Here is a 13,645-nt window from a genome sequence, read left to right on the forward strand (position 1 = left end):
CTCTGTTCACACATTTTCAGAACGCTAGCATGAGAGCAGTCCTCAGTGAGTCTGGGATAAACTTAAGAAAGAAAAGGTAGTTACCCATTTAAATCCCGTTGTACCTTAACTTGTTAACTAATTTTCTTGATTACATATATGCAGAAACACTCAGAGTGTGGTTACCATAGTCAGGGAGAAAGACTCTGAGAAGTTACTTCTTGCCTTCTCAGCCAACTTTACTATTTATTAACAAATCTATTTTTAGCACACCAATTGATGCTAACCCTGATCATTCAACTTACACTAAAAGAGAGTTATATTACCAGGAGACCTGTACACGTAGCCAACCAAACCACAGAGACCATGTTTCTCAAAAGTCACCCTAAAAATCCCAGTGCTGTCATTCTACTTTGAATCAGAGCTTTGCCTGTTTGGGCAGAGCTTAAGTGTAGAAAATTGGCATCAGAAGGAACTGGCACATTGCTGCCAGCCAAAGCACTGCATGCTTCTTAGGTCAGAGCCACATTAGATCGTTGGCAGCTACTTGAATATTTCCAGATTCAAAGCAGAAAGACTTTGTCAAATACAAAGAGATCTAAGATCAAGGTGGATGCTTTTATTCCAAAACTGTACATGCAGCTTGCACAAACATGGAACTACGCAAGATTTATGACAGTAGAAATGGAACTTATTGACTACAATAACCCGAGACTCCAGATGGTAGACTAAAGTTACTTCAGAGACATAAAACTGTATATGGGGCAGAACTGTAAAAGAAATCAGGGTAGATATAGACAGATTGCTAACATTTTATTTTATTTTTACTAGTATAGACACCAAACGTTAGGTTTGGTTTTTTTTAAACACACACACACAAAGTTATTCCACCCTTGCTGGGGCAAGAGCTAATGCATCTCATTGATGCTGTGGTTAGGCATGGCACAGTTTCTAATCCACAGAAAGCTATCTGTGATTAGCCAGTAACCATGCTATAAAAGTTAGAAGCCAGGATATGAGTGCTTCTGAAGGGGAGCACTGATTTATTTTTACAACTGATTTTAAGAAGTTAATCCCAACCCAGGCTCTAAAAAGCTCACATACAGCACACACATTCACATCAGTGTGTTAGAGAAAAAAATCTGTACTTCCAAAACACTTTGGATACTGACAGGTAGGATAAAGAAGGCCTCTGCATTACCATTTTATCCTCTGTTAGGCACAGTTAACTATGCACATGAACACCAGTGAGGCACGGGACAACTACATTTGCTAAGGAACCGAGGACGTAAAGAAAGAATTCAGCTAGGAATTCAGACCCAAGTTTCTGCCACACCAGCAATATGTCTTTCAGTTATTTACTGGGAACACCCAGTACGTCAGCCTTTCAACAAGTACTTATTAAGGAGCCATTAATTACTGTGTATCCAAGTGCTAGAGTATTTCAGTTCCCTCAGCTCTGGTAAAAGTATTGTTGTTCTTGATAAACCAGAACTGTAACTAATCCTCCAGCCTTATGCCTGACTGTATATTTGGTTTTAGTGATACAATCTCACTGTGCTCAATGTTCTATAAGAAACAGCAGAAACATGCTGTTAAAAGAACAATTTTAAACTTCTCAAATTGTTTGGACAACTGAGAACTTGGGGATCCCTTGTATGGCCTTCTCTCTGCACAAACACAGCAACTCTCAGGGAGCAGAAAAATATTTCAAACACTACAAAACATGCATTTTGGCTTTGTTGTGAAGATTTACTCAATAAATTTGGCAGTGTTCTGTGCTTCCTCTTGTCCTGTTCCCCAGCACCCTATCCTTCAGCCCACCTCCTTTCCCTTTCTGATTCTTCTACATTCTTTACCAACCAAAACAGTGCTTCTGCTGTCTCTTCTGCTTCGCGCTACCTCCTTCTCCTCTGCTGTTGCTTCAGTTCCCCAGCTCTAACACTGTGGGTGCTGGGACCAAATTGACATCCCAAGAAGACTCAAGAAGAAGTCAACAGCTTCTGAGGTGTCCTCAAGCTGTTCTGCTAGTTGCAGAAACCAGTAAAGGTATGCCAGGACTTGTGCATGTGGGCTCTGAGCCATGACTGCCTCACCTGTGATGTGATTAAGCCTCATCATCATTGGGAAATATTTTACAGCTTGCATAAACATAACTTCCAGATTAATTCTATGGATGCCTAGGTTTAGAAAGCATTCCTACCGGGTTAAGGCAAATGAACCTGACATTTTGCTTCTGGATTTTCAAGTAGAGATACCTACTGTGGTATACTGCTTTGCTGGCTTAAGCAAGTATTCAGCAGTTACTACATAAGCTTTCACCAGCCACGCTGTCACTACAACTGCACTCAAACTAAACCTTGGTGGAAAACTTAGCTTCAGAGAGGTACCGTTACAAGGTGGTGGTGTTTCCAGTTTTTTTTTGCAAGTGATGATAATGCTAGATATGCACATCACATCCAGCAGCTCTGGGAAACAGTACTTTTCTGCATTTTGTGTTGTAGGCAAAGCAGACAACCAACTACAAAAACATGGAAAAGCAAGCAGCAGACACTGAATGTTCAAGTTCATCTTCAGATCTTTCTTCGTCTCTCCATTGACAGTGAGAGAGAGGACCAGAAACTGTGTATCTCACCACTGTCTTCCTACCACGAATGGTCAGGTCACGTTGTGCTCTTTGCTTTTATACCACAAGGTCACAACGGACTTATTTGCAAACACAATACAGCCTTCCTGTTTTCCCTGCTTTCACATATAGACATTGTAAACAGCATTGTACTGAACTATAGAATGGCTACTTAAAACCCAAAATGATCAGATCAACTGCTAGACACCAAGAATGACTTAAAGGAACAGACAGAATACACCGGCTCATACATGCAGTCAACAGAACAGCTGCTGTTACTTGTAAGAAGCCTTCCAGAGAATTTCAGTACATAAGTTAGGAGATTCTCCTTTCCCAGTCAGTTTAAAGATCTAGCTTCTCTTCCTGTTGCATCTCCCCAGTTCAAGGACTGAGCCTTAGCTTGTCCTAATAAATCCACTGCCCTGTACTGAGATACTGGATTCCAATTTCTGATTTTCTCCAGCCTATAAACAGCCAGACAGCTTGCCAGCTCCATATTGCCCTTACCCTGAGAGACATATGTGCCCAACAAACCTAGAAAGCAGCAGCACTGAAGCAGTAGCAGAAGGGAGAGGTCACAAACTGTTTATCTTTTGCTCTGCTACCACCAACACTCGCCCTCAAACCTTTTCATAGGATGCTCTGGGTTGGAAGGTACCTTAAAGCAACCTTTTACCTCTTCACAATTTCAGAACAGACAAATCTACCTACTCTAGTTTTGGAGAAGAACAGACTTCTCAGTGATGAAAGCACTTAATGTCCTGTGAAGCCCACAGCTAGCTCCTCTAACAACTTGAATACTGAACGGCAGTGTTTCCATGAGGAAACAGACTAACACTTTACATGTTCCTAGGTAGGAAATACTGTTAGCTAGTAATCAGACAGTGCAGATCGAAAATCCATAAATATTTTTTGATGCTTGTTTGCCAAACAACAAACACTAATGTTTTTAAGATATGACCCTCAAAACCAAAGAACCCTCACAACCTGATAAAATAGGAGATACAAGAAGTCACGAGGAAATAGCTGTGTGTTACTACATCATAATATTCTTACCTGTATAAATATTTAAATGACCCATATCTCTTTATTCCATTTGGCTTCCCAAATGCCTGAAAAGGGGCACGTAGCACTAATCTACTCATGTTAGTGAGACTAATGATTTGCTAAGGAAGACGTCAGAAAAAAAGCTTCCTCCTCAACAACTCTCTGACCTGATCAAACATCAGACCGCTCAATGATTGAAGTAGTCACCTTGTATAATAGTGGCCTTCAACAGGACGTATAATCAAAGGTTTTCTAATCTATGAACTGGGGAAACATTTCTTGGCAAGGAAACGTCTCTGTTGTTTGCCAAGTTGCACGACTACCTTGATTACCTTGAACTTAAAATAATGATCATAAGTGGATGCACAATATAAGCACCGCAGAAATGCTAACAGTTAACTTATAAGATTATTAGGAAGTGTTTGCATTTCAGCACAGCGAAGCAGGCATTTTGTAAGATCTACTGAAGACCAGACTATAAGAGTTTTGACACAAGCAAACTTCAATTTAGAAATTTGTGAAGTTTCACAGATGTTTACAGATGGAATTTGGAGCAAATCCAAGTCTATCCCATATACTTTGAAAATGTCTTTGCTATCAGCAATGATATTTCTCTTACTGTTTATTCATCACACCTGTTTTACCCCTCTAGGAATTTCTGCCAGAATTCCAAGAGATAACATAGCTTTAGTCTTTTATATATACATATATATATACACACACACACACACACACAGGGGTATTGTTACTTTCTGCTTCATAGAAAGGCCAATGTAACTGAATCCAACTAATCTTTTTTTTTTCTGCAAGTGAAATAGTTTTTTTTTCACAAAATAGTTTTAAAGAAATTATTATATCTTAAAGCACTGAAGGTCTTCACTTCAGCTAAGCCAGTCCCATGTTAGCAAATAGAAAAAGTCTTCAAGCTTCCTATTTTTTAAAACAAGCTGAGACAGCTGCAGAACACGTTCCCCATGTAGGTACTAATTTTGATTCTTTAATTAGGTCACATTGCACGCAAAAAACTTTTCACTTTGATGGTCACTTCTGCAGTTCAGAATATATTTGAGATACTCGAATAGATACTGAAGAGAAAGTTTCACCTAAGTCTTATTCTGAAAATTTAGTATCAAAAGTGTTGATTATCCTTTAAATTACAACTAATATTTTAAAACCACTGATATGGATTAATATCAGTGGTAGCATGCGTCCTGAGACGTGACAGGTGTCAGACCACTCAGGTTTATGCCATCTCTGTTCTTCAGAGCACCTAGCATATCCTCAAATGGTTTACTGAGTTGGGGTTCTTAATCTTCAGGAGAAAAAAAAAAAAACACTTCCAGATACTTTCTGGAGGTAAGGAAATTACTCAGAAGAAAAATTTCAGATATTTTCAGATATATTCAGAATTTGGGAAATATTTCAGATAATTACTTTTTCTGCTTAGAGAACTCTTACCTTACCTTTGTTTTACCACCATTTCACTGATTTCAAGTGCTTTACCCTCCTATCATCTCATGGCAACAAGCATCACTTTATTCCTCCCATCAACTATAAGAAATTCAATAATTCTGTATGGTACCATGGACTGCAAAGGATAGTACAAGCACATGCACTTCAGCACTGCCAACTGTTTGTTCTTACTAATTCATTTTGCAAACCCAATAACCAATACAGTGATTAATATGCAACTAGCAGGGCTGTATGCAGCCAAATAACTACATAACACATTGGCACAATAATTTGCAGCATGTAAAACAGGATTTGGACATTCATAATGCTCAGTAAATATTTTTTGCAAAGCCAAGAGGAGGCAGAAGGGGTGCCTGTTGCCTTGGCTAACTGCCCCCTGCTGGCACCACCTCTGACTACCTCTGACACCTGCACTCAGACTAACCATCTTTATACCAGTAGCCTACAGTTTTATTGCCATTTCCATCATGTTTTGTTCAAATCAAAGCTCAATTATAGTGCTGGATTGGCAGCTTTGCATCAGGGAGCATTCTAACTTAAGCAGCAGTAACAGTTTCTCTGCATTATGCCCAAAAGTTAGAGTCGGTAAAGAGCTGAGGCAGTCATCCTTGGACAAGGACTTGCTAAGCATGCAAGATGTCCCACAGACGAATTAGATTTGCATTAAAACAATAACATTCATTTCCCTGACACCAACTTCCTATAAAACATTCATGTCATCATGGAAGAAGTTTGCTGAAAATAATTAGGTTAGATAAAGATAGCAAGGTAGTGTTTCTAAGGGTCCTGTTGCTCTTAACATCTCTATTTCATAGTTACACTTTCAACACAAGCTACACCAGGCTTGAAATGCAAGGATAATTGATGTCACAGCCTAGCTGTAAGTGCAGTGATATTAAATGTGGCTTTTTATCAACATAGAGAGCACTGACCAACATGTGGCCACACCACAATAATTCAGCTATTCGCTAAAATAAATGCCCCATTTTCAACATCACTAATGATAAGTATTCTACTTTTTTTCAGCTTTGTCACTGGATTTGTCTTACTTCAGGATAGTGTTGTATGAGACTCTAATATTAATATGAAAACCCCAGAGTAGGACCCCATTAAACTAGAAGGTGGACAGAGCAAGGCCAGTCCATATCCCAAAAATCACATCTGAATCATGGATGGTAGCTACACTCGCAGAATAAATACAGGACAAACACACAGAAGTCCCCAGATTTTTGCACACAACAGCCTAAGTCATCCTGTACTGAGCCTAGTTTCTCGTAACACTTGGAAAGACCAGCAGCAGTCCTGAGGGGGTGCAGAGGGCTCTGACTGATATGAAGGCATGATGAGAAAAGCACAGCTGTACCCTACCCCAGGATTCTCTTGATCTTGCCCCCAAACAGCCTACAATGTAGAGAGCCAAGCTGCTCATAAAGCAATGACCTGAACTACTGCAGTTTACAGACAGCCTGTGAAAATAAAACAGCACCAGTTTCACTTTTTTGCATTGTTTCAAACTCCAACTTCCATCAAGTCCTGCATCAACCTACGGCACCATAGGAACTCTTACAATTTGTCAGTTTTTGTACATCAGAGATATAATCCTAAGGAATAAGAGCACTTGCAGCCCTTTAGTTAGGTAATGCTCAGATTCTCTCTTTTTTTCTTTTTTTTTTAAATAACCCTCCCCAGCTTAGAAGACTCAGTTTCTCTACTATGTGTTTTCTGAACATTCAGGAAAGTTTCTCACAAACAAAAACCTATGGGATAGCATGAGCCTCCTACACAAAAGGAAAGTCCCTTCCAGAAGCTTCCTATATCCATTAACATTCACTTTGATGTTTCTGGAGTTTCTATAACCCCACTTACAATACTTGCTTTCTGCTATTCATCCTGTCTGTTCACCTCCTAAAACTGATTGTGATAAAAATCCAAGAACCCCTCAATGTCAGCCTGCAGCCCTGCACTAGTTTGAGAATTGTAGCCATTTTTTTTACATGAACCGTTCATTGAGGAGCATGCATTAGACCAATTGACAGCATCAAAACTACCACAGAGACACGATTCTTGACCACTTTTCCAGTTGATCTCAATCTGTGTCTAATCATGGTGAAGCTATGATGATATATAACACTTGAAGGAATTGAAGGAGTAAAACTTATGTAGGTCTGTAGAGGGGATTAATGTGTAGACTTCTGTTCTGTAAAAGGTTACTAGTCTGTAACCTATTATAATAGATTAAAATTAGACAGAATTGAGTCTGAGCATGAAATGTTTGCTGTGTCAGTAACAGGGAACTGTAGCAGGCACAATTTCCAAGTGTTTTATAGTGCTACCTGAAACATGTATCCCTTCCTGCCTTCTCAAGGGGTTCAGAGGTGGAGCCACATACCATATTCCCAAGGAACAGCTACAGCAGGTCAGGTTCAGAACTCAGCTCAGCAAAGCTCCTCGTGTACTGTCTCTCGTTCACAGGTTTGTAGCAAATCCAAGTTCTGAATTCAAACAAAAAGAAGCAGTTGATTTTCTTAGCTTGCTTTCAGTAGCCTTCAGAAAAAACAGCTAAGATCAGAGATGCTAGTAAGAGGATCGATATGTACAAGGACACTAATTCCTCAAAACCATGTAATCTGTGTAGACCAGACAAACAGGAGAATGACTCAATGGTTTTTACTCAGTAGCTGTAGAACTTGAAGGCTCTGCGCATGCCTTTTTCCTTATACATTTGAGGAAAAAATAAGCTCTATGAGCTGGTACAGCAGCCTGCTACTGTCTCACACATGCTAACTGGTGGTCATGGAATAAAGTTTCAATTTCCAGTTGAGTCTCTGAAGCCTTCATTTTTAAAATTAAAACATTACCTGGAGAGAAGTAAAGAATCTGTGAAGTTGCTACTGAGCTATGGCTTGAGTGGCCAGATGAAGAACTTTCTTACAGTATCTTATGGTAAATTTCCCCAATCAGAAGGAAAAAAAATCATACTTAAAAATCAGTAATTTTAATATTGGTAAACCTGTAGCTTGCCTGCCTAATTACCAAAGCTAAATGTTGAAGAATGCTACAGTTGATGTAAGCAGTTTCACATCAACTGTATGCATTTCCCTAAATCCTCATTACATGGTTACTGAAATATTTGAAGAGTTTCACCAAGTGGATACAAGGTAACTACTGTACTTTTCCTCACTCGTTGCTTGGTTAAGTAGGTACAATATTTGAAAAATCTTCTCTTTTGGATGTTTTGTCTACCTTTGCTTTTTCCTTCCTGGACACTATATTTGAATACAGAGTTGTTGTTTGTTTTTTTTCTTTCCCTGTAGCACATCCTTCTGATATCATAGAAGGGATAGAAAGAACATGCCTTAAATTCACAAATTATACTTAACTGAGATTTAAGCTTTCTGCAGGGCCTATTCCCTCTAACTTTTTACTTTTTAATCAGGAAAAAAAAAATAGAAGTTTTGAAATAAGGGTAAGACACCTGGCCATGATTATTATTATCTATTTTTTGAATAGAACTGATGCAGTAAAATTGTCATGACTTATTCACTATATGAAACACTAAAATCCAAACTCCAAAATTATTTGCCTTTGAGTTTGAGTCACATGAATTTAAAAACATTCCCTGTGTGTTTCCCACAAATTATTTACCATTTGATAGACACAGTGATCTTAGACACTTAAGACCGCCACCAGAAGCAACAACAGGTTTGTAATGGGAGCCCTGTGTTTCCTGGGAAAGGCGTGTTAGTCTAGTTTCTCCTCCACTCCCTGTCAGTGAAATAAATACGTTTCAAGCATAGAAGAGAAAGCTCTTATCTTTACGCTCTTCTGTGGCTGGGGGGTGGTGATTATCACTACCCCTACAGATTATTGTGAATTATCTTACTGTCCAGTTAGACTAGGATACTACTGGTCACTCCAAGTATTGGTGAAAAACAGGCTTTAATGAAGAACTTAAAAAAATAAAAGGCAAAACTGCTAGCATGGGAGAGAAATATCATCCTTATTTCAGACAAAGTAAATGGACACAAACACATTAAAGGACAAATCTGCAATGAAATGCAGGTGTCTAGCATTCATTAAACTCCCATAGAAATTACCCATCTAAGCCCTTTTATCAGCCTTGGCCTCCATACTTTGCATCACACACAGTCACAGTTAGGAACTGTACTCCATGCTGTCCAAGTACTTCTGTAGCAGGAATCACCCTTGTGTTTGTATGAGTAACCTCAACAATTATTTCATCACCAGAAGAGGAGATAGGATGGGGGTTGAATATCCAGTCCTGAAGGATCCTAAATTCCCAACTAATATTACCTGCTCTGAGCATATAACTTATTATTAAAACCAGAGCCAAAATAAGACACTTCAGTGCAATGGATATCTCACCCATCAATGCCAGACTTCCTCACAGCTTGAATTTCCTCCACTTACAGTCAGTCACAAGCCTGCAGCATCTGTTCCTAGATGATGGCAATAGCAGCAGCCGCCAGGAGACTGTATACATCGTCCTATTGGCTTACCTTCAATTTCTAGTTTGCATGCTCTGATTATGTGAAAGGTCTTCATTTTGAAAAAAAAAAAATATATATATATATAGGCATGCAAGTGATCATTTTCAAAAGCCAGTGAAAAATTTAAGCCTCCTTGACCATTTAGGACCACCTGAGTCAAATTTGATTGAATACTTATAAATACCTGAAAAGGTGGCTACAGTCTGACAAGCTTTTAAAACAGCTAAAGCAAGAGTTAATATAGTTAACAGAATAAAACTGTCTATATTTACATCGCCATCAAGTGGAGTTAAACATACTGTTACTGTAGTCTAAAGCTTAAAAAAATAGGTTGTGAAAAAAACATGTTAAATACACGTTTTATAAAGAGGCTTTGAAAAAAGCTAAGTGCCTGTGTTACTTTCAGAAGAGATATACAATACAAATACAGCCACTTGAACACATCGTCACCACATTGGCTGGTTAAAGAGGGGAGGAAGGAGGAAAATACATCCTTGCAACTGATCTGAGTTGTTTTCAAAATTTTCTTCTCCCTTAAGTTGGATGACAGTTTCCCAAAAGACATGCTGTTTCCTGCCTTCTTAAGACTAAATCCTCCAAATACTGGAAGATGTCCGCCAGAAAAAAAACATTAGCCAGAGGGAAAAGAAAAAAATGTTCTTTACTGGCAGCAATAAGGAACTTCCCAAAGACTACAGCTTTGAATTCTCACTCTACGTAGTTTTTATCTGCATGATCTATTGCGACTCCTCTTCTGGTTCACCTCTTGCTTCAACTTTTAGCTTCCCTAGTGTCAGGGAGAACAGAGAGCTACTACAGAGTGAATACAATCTCTCTGAAACCAAGTCTTTTGGAACACTCCTGCTTCCCAAGGCATGCCTCACCTCAGCTTAGCTGGTGCAACAGCATTCTCTTCTGGGGTACCAGTAGTAACATTATTCATCCTTACATCTGATGTCTCTAAAAATGGTTCACTGCATAACGTAGGTAAAAGAAAGTGAGGAGATTTTAGGGTGTGAATTGTTAGCATTTGCAAGAAAAATCAACTCTTGTAATGCAAGCTAGGCAAACAGGTGATGATTAAAGTATCCTTCAGAAAGGCACTTCAGGATCCTTATGTGAATCCTAACTGTACCTTAAATTATTTACATTATATTATATCATTCTGGGTGGGTGACTAACACCCTGTTATTACTACTACTTCTGTATTCTTCCCAAAGCTGACATTTTTACAGCCAGACTGTAGGTGGCAGCAGTTCTACAGTTATTTATTTTGCCTGTTTCGTGAAATTCGGTTGTGGGAGTACAGTCAGAATGAAGACAAAAAAGCAGCCTTCTCTCTCTGGTTGTCAGAATAATAAGATGTAAAATGTTCTTGTTTCCAAAGGGTTGGTGGTTTGTTTGTTTGTTTTTTTTATAACCCCCTGGAATTTTATCATGCTTTGGGTCTAAGAAAGTAGAGTTAATTCTCTTTGGGGTGTGCTAAGTCATCTTTCTCAGGGAAGGGAGATGCACTGTATTTTTTTTAGAACAGAATTTATGGCCACCTGGGCATATTTTGATATCTAGAAGCAATACCATATGATTTCCTTCAAAAATATATCATTCTCTTGTGTTTGATAAGCACTGGACAAGTGGCAAAAGCTGAAGTAGGCATTTAAAAAAAAATCACTTAGAACCATGAGATTCAGTTTTATGGATTGTGATTCAATGTTCAGTGTGAAAACTGAGAAATCCAGATTAGTAGTAAAATCTGGATAGAAATAGAACTGATTCTCTGCTGAGTTAAACAAATTTGGCCTGTCTGCCACAGGATTGGAGCTAGTAAGACCAAACTAAAATCAAATTCTTCCTAAGCTCCTTAACGAGCCTGGTACAGTTAAGGTGTAACCCAAACATCACAAGTTATATATTTTTGTGCATGCAGTTATACAAAGAATATTATGTCTATGGTATCAGACTCAGCAACACTACATCAGTGTTCATGTAGGTAGTATATCTTTATGTACCAACACCCATACCCTCCCCAAAATACTCCATGACTATCTTTACTTACATGATAGTATCTTTTATTCACCCCTCCAAGTCCCTGTTTGCCAGATGAGCAGCGGTATCTTGTCCTATTTTCCTTGCTGTACATGTATTCCTGTATCTTGTTCACTGAAACTTAGTAACATTGAGGCTGGAGGCATGTTGTTGATGTGCCCATGGCTTTTTTTAATGTTATTTATACCTACAATAAAACCAAACAAAATTAAGATTATAAATGCAGCTTCATGATCACCTTTTGAGTTGGTCCTTACCTGCCAGAGAACACTGTCAAGGCACAACAAAGTTGAAAGTTGCAGCCTCTCAGCCACTTGTAGCCCTAATACTTCAGCAGCCAAGGCTTCCCTCTACCTACACACTAGAGTCCTGTCTGTTGTTGGTGGTCTTATGTTTGTTTTTCAAGTATCAGTTAGCCTTAGCATTGATGTCCTTTAAGGAGACATTAGATCCAGTCCTTAACAACAAAACAACCTTGAGAGCATGGCTTTAAGGAGATTACTGCTGTTAAAACAAATTTTGTATTAAGACAAAAGGGAAAAACAAAGCATCAAAGTTAACACAAAGAAAACTACAGTCAAGTCAGTAGTGCTGGACTTGATCTGTATTTGTACTGCCAAAAGTGAAATGGTTTGCATCACACTGTAATGAACCCACTACAGCATTCAGCACTGAAGCTAGCTCTGAGACCTGGAAATCTGGCCCCAAACTAGGCAGGCTTCAGTAAAGAAAAAATCCCTGACTGTTTACCCTCAGCACCAATTTCATCTAAATTAATTATTGCCCACTCTTTGACTTAGACGATTAAAGAGTGAATCCGATCATGGGATTGCAGATCTCAATATAACCCGCTACATTTCAGGTTCTGTAAGTGGTAAAAACTGTTAAAATAATTTTAGGTCTCTTTACCTGTATTGTTTTAGTTTGATGATAAATATTCATTTCAGATCTATTGGAAGAGGTGAACTTCCCTGGAAGAGCTATAGAAAAACAACTCAGTGTCCTTCACCTCCTCAAAGTTAGAGCATAAGAGTGTCTCTATAAATTTACGAAGGAAATCCAGTGGTACACCTCTGGCTACAGCCCAATCTGTGCATGATGGATCACACCCTAAGGCATCCTGACCCCATAGCAAAGGAAAGATCAAAATCTTTCAGCCTCTGGCATATTGGTTTCTGTAGGCAGGTCTTCATTTGAAGTAACTGGAGGACCAAAATCCCTAGGCATGGCGTGCACCTTGCTATGGAACCTCTCACATTTTGTGTGCCCACATCCCAGTGATTTTCAACTCTTCCTCCATACGTCATTTTCTCAGCTGGATTTTGAAGCTAACTCTCCAAATCTGGCGGACACTTCACGTAACATTAAGCACATTTCGGAAAGTGATGTTTGGGGGTTCTGCTTTCTGGTTTTCTATGTCACAGCCTAAACTTGTCTGCAGAACCTCCCTGTGTCACTCTTACCCATTGCACCAAAGAGTCAGTTCCTCTCTAGCACTTCTCAAAAGCCCCTCCACACAGCTGGAAACAAGAGCCCCCGCCTTCACCCAGTTATCCATTTGCCTTGGCAAGCAGAGCATCTATAACATTCTGCAGCTCAACTCCTGCTAGTTCATTCCTTCTACTTGTTTTTCATGCTGGGGCTTTCCTTGATCACAAGCTTACAGTGCTCATCAACAGTGCCACAGTTCTGCCAATTCTGGTGAATCTTGTTAAGGCATAGCCTGAAAACACTCAGAGGGTACAGACCATCTCTTCCAGGAGACAGGCTCACAACTTAACATTTTCTCTGCAGAACTAAGCCCTAAATCCCTCAGGAAGCTGAAACAGATTCCTTGCCACAGGATCACAAAGTACATGAGTTCTTCAAAAATAGAAAGGTTTTCTGAAAGATTTCTCATCATTCCACACTTTTACTCTGTAGAGCTCAGGAAAAGTGGGAAAAAAATGGCATCTTAAAAGCA

General features: G+C 39.1%; 1 protein-coding gene across 3 annotated transcripts in view; it reads right to left on the reverse strand.

The window, feature by feature from the left end:
• SLC39A8 (solute carrier family 39 member 8) overlaps positions 1–13,645 on the reverse strand; it is a 63,725-nt gene that overhangs the window by 40,090 nt on the left and 9,990 nt on the right. For all 3 annotated transcript variants that reach the window (XM_068681845.1, XM_068681843.1, XM_068681844.1), the window contains 3 exons: positions 11,693–11,869; positions 10,521–10,610; positions 7,515–7,617 (listed from right to left, as the gene is read on the reverse strand). In XM_068681845.1, the coding sequence (XP_068537946.1) occupies positions 7,515–7,517 (3 nt within the window). In that variant the 5' untranslated portion in view covers positions 7,518–7,617; positions 10,521–10,610; positions 11,693–11,869. The remainder of the gene's footprint in view (positions 1–7,514; positions 7,618–10,520; positions 10,611–11,692; positions 11,870–13,645) is intronic.

Source organism: Anas acuta, chromosome 4 (assembly GCF_963932015.1).
Source record: "Anas acuta chromosome 4, bAnaAcu1.1, whole genome shotgun sequence".
Taxonomy (NCBI): Eukaryota; Metazoa; Chordata; class Aves; order Anseriformes; family Anatidae; genus Anas; species Anas acuta.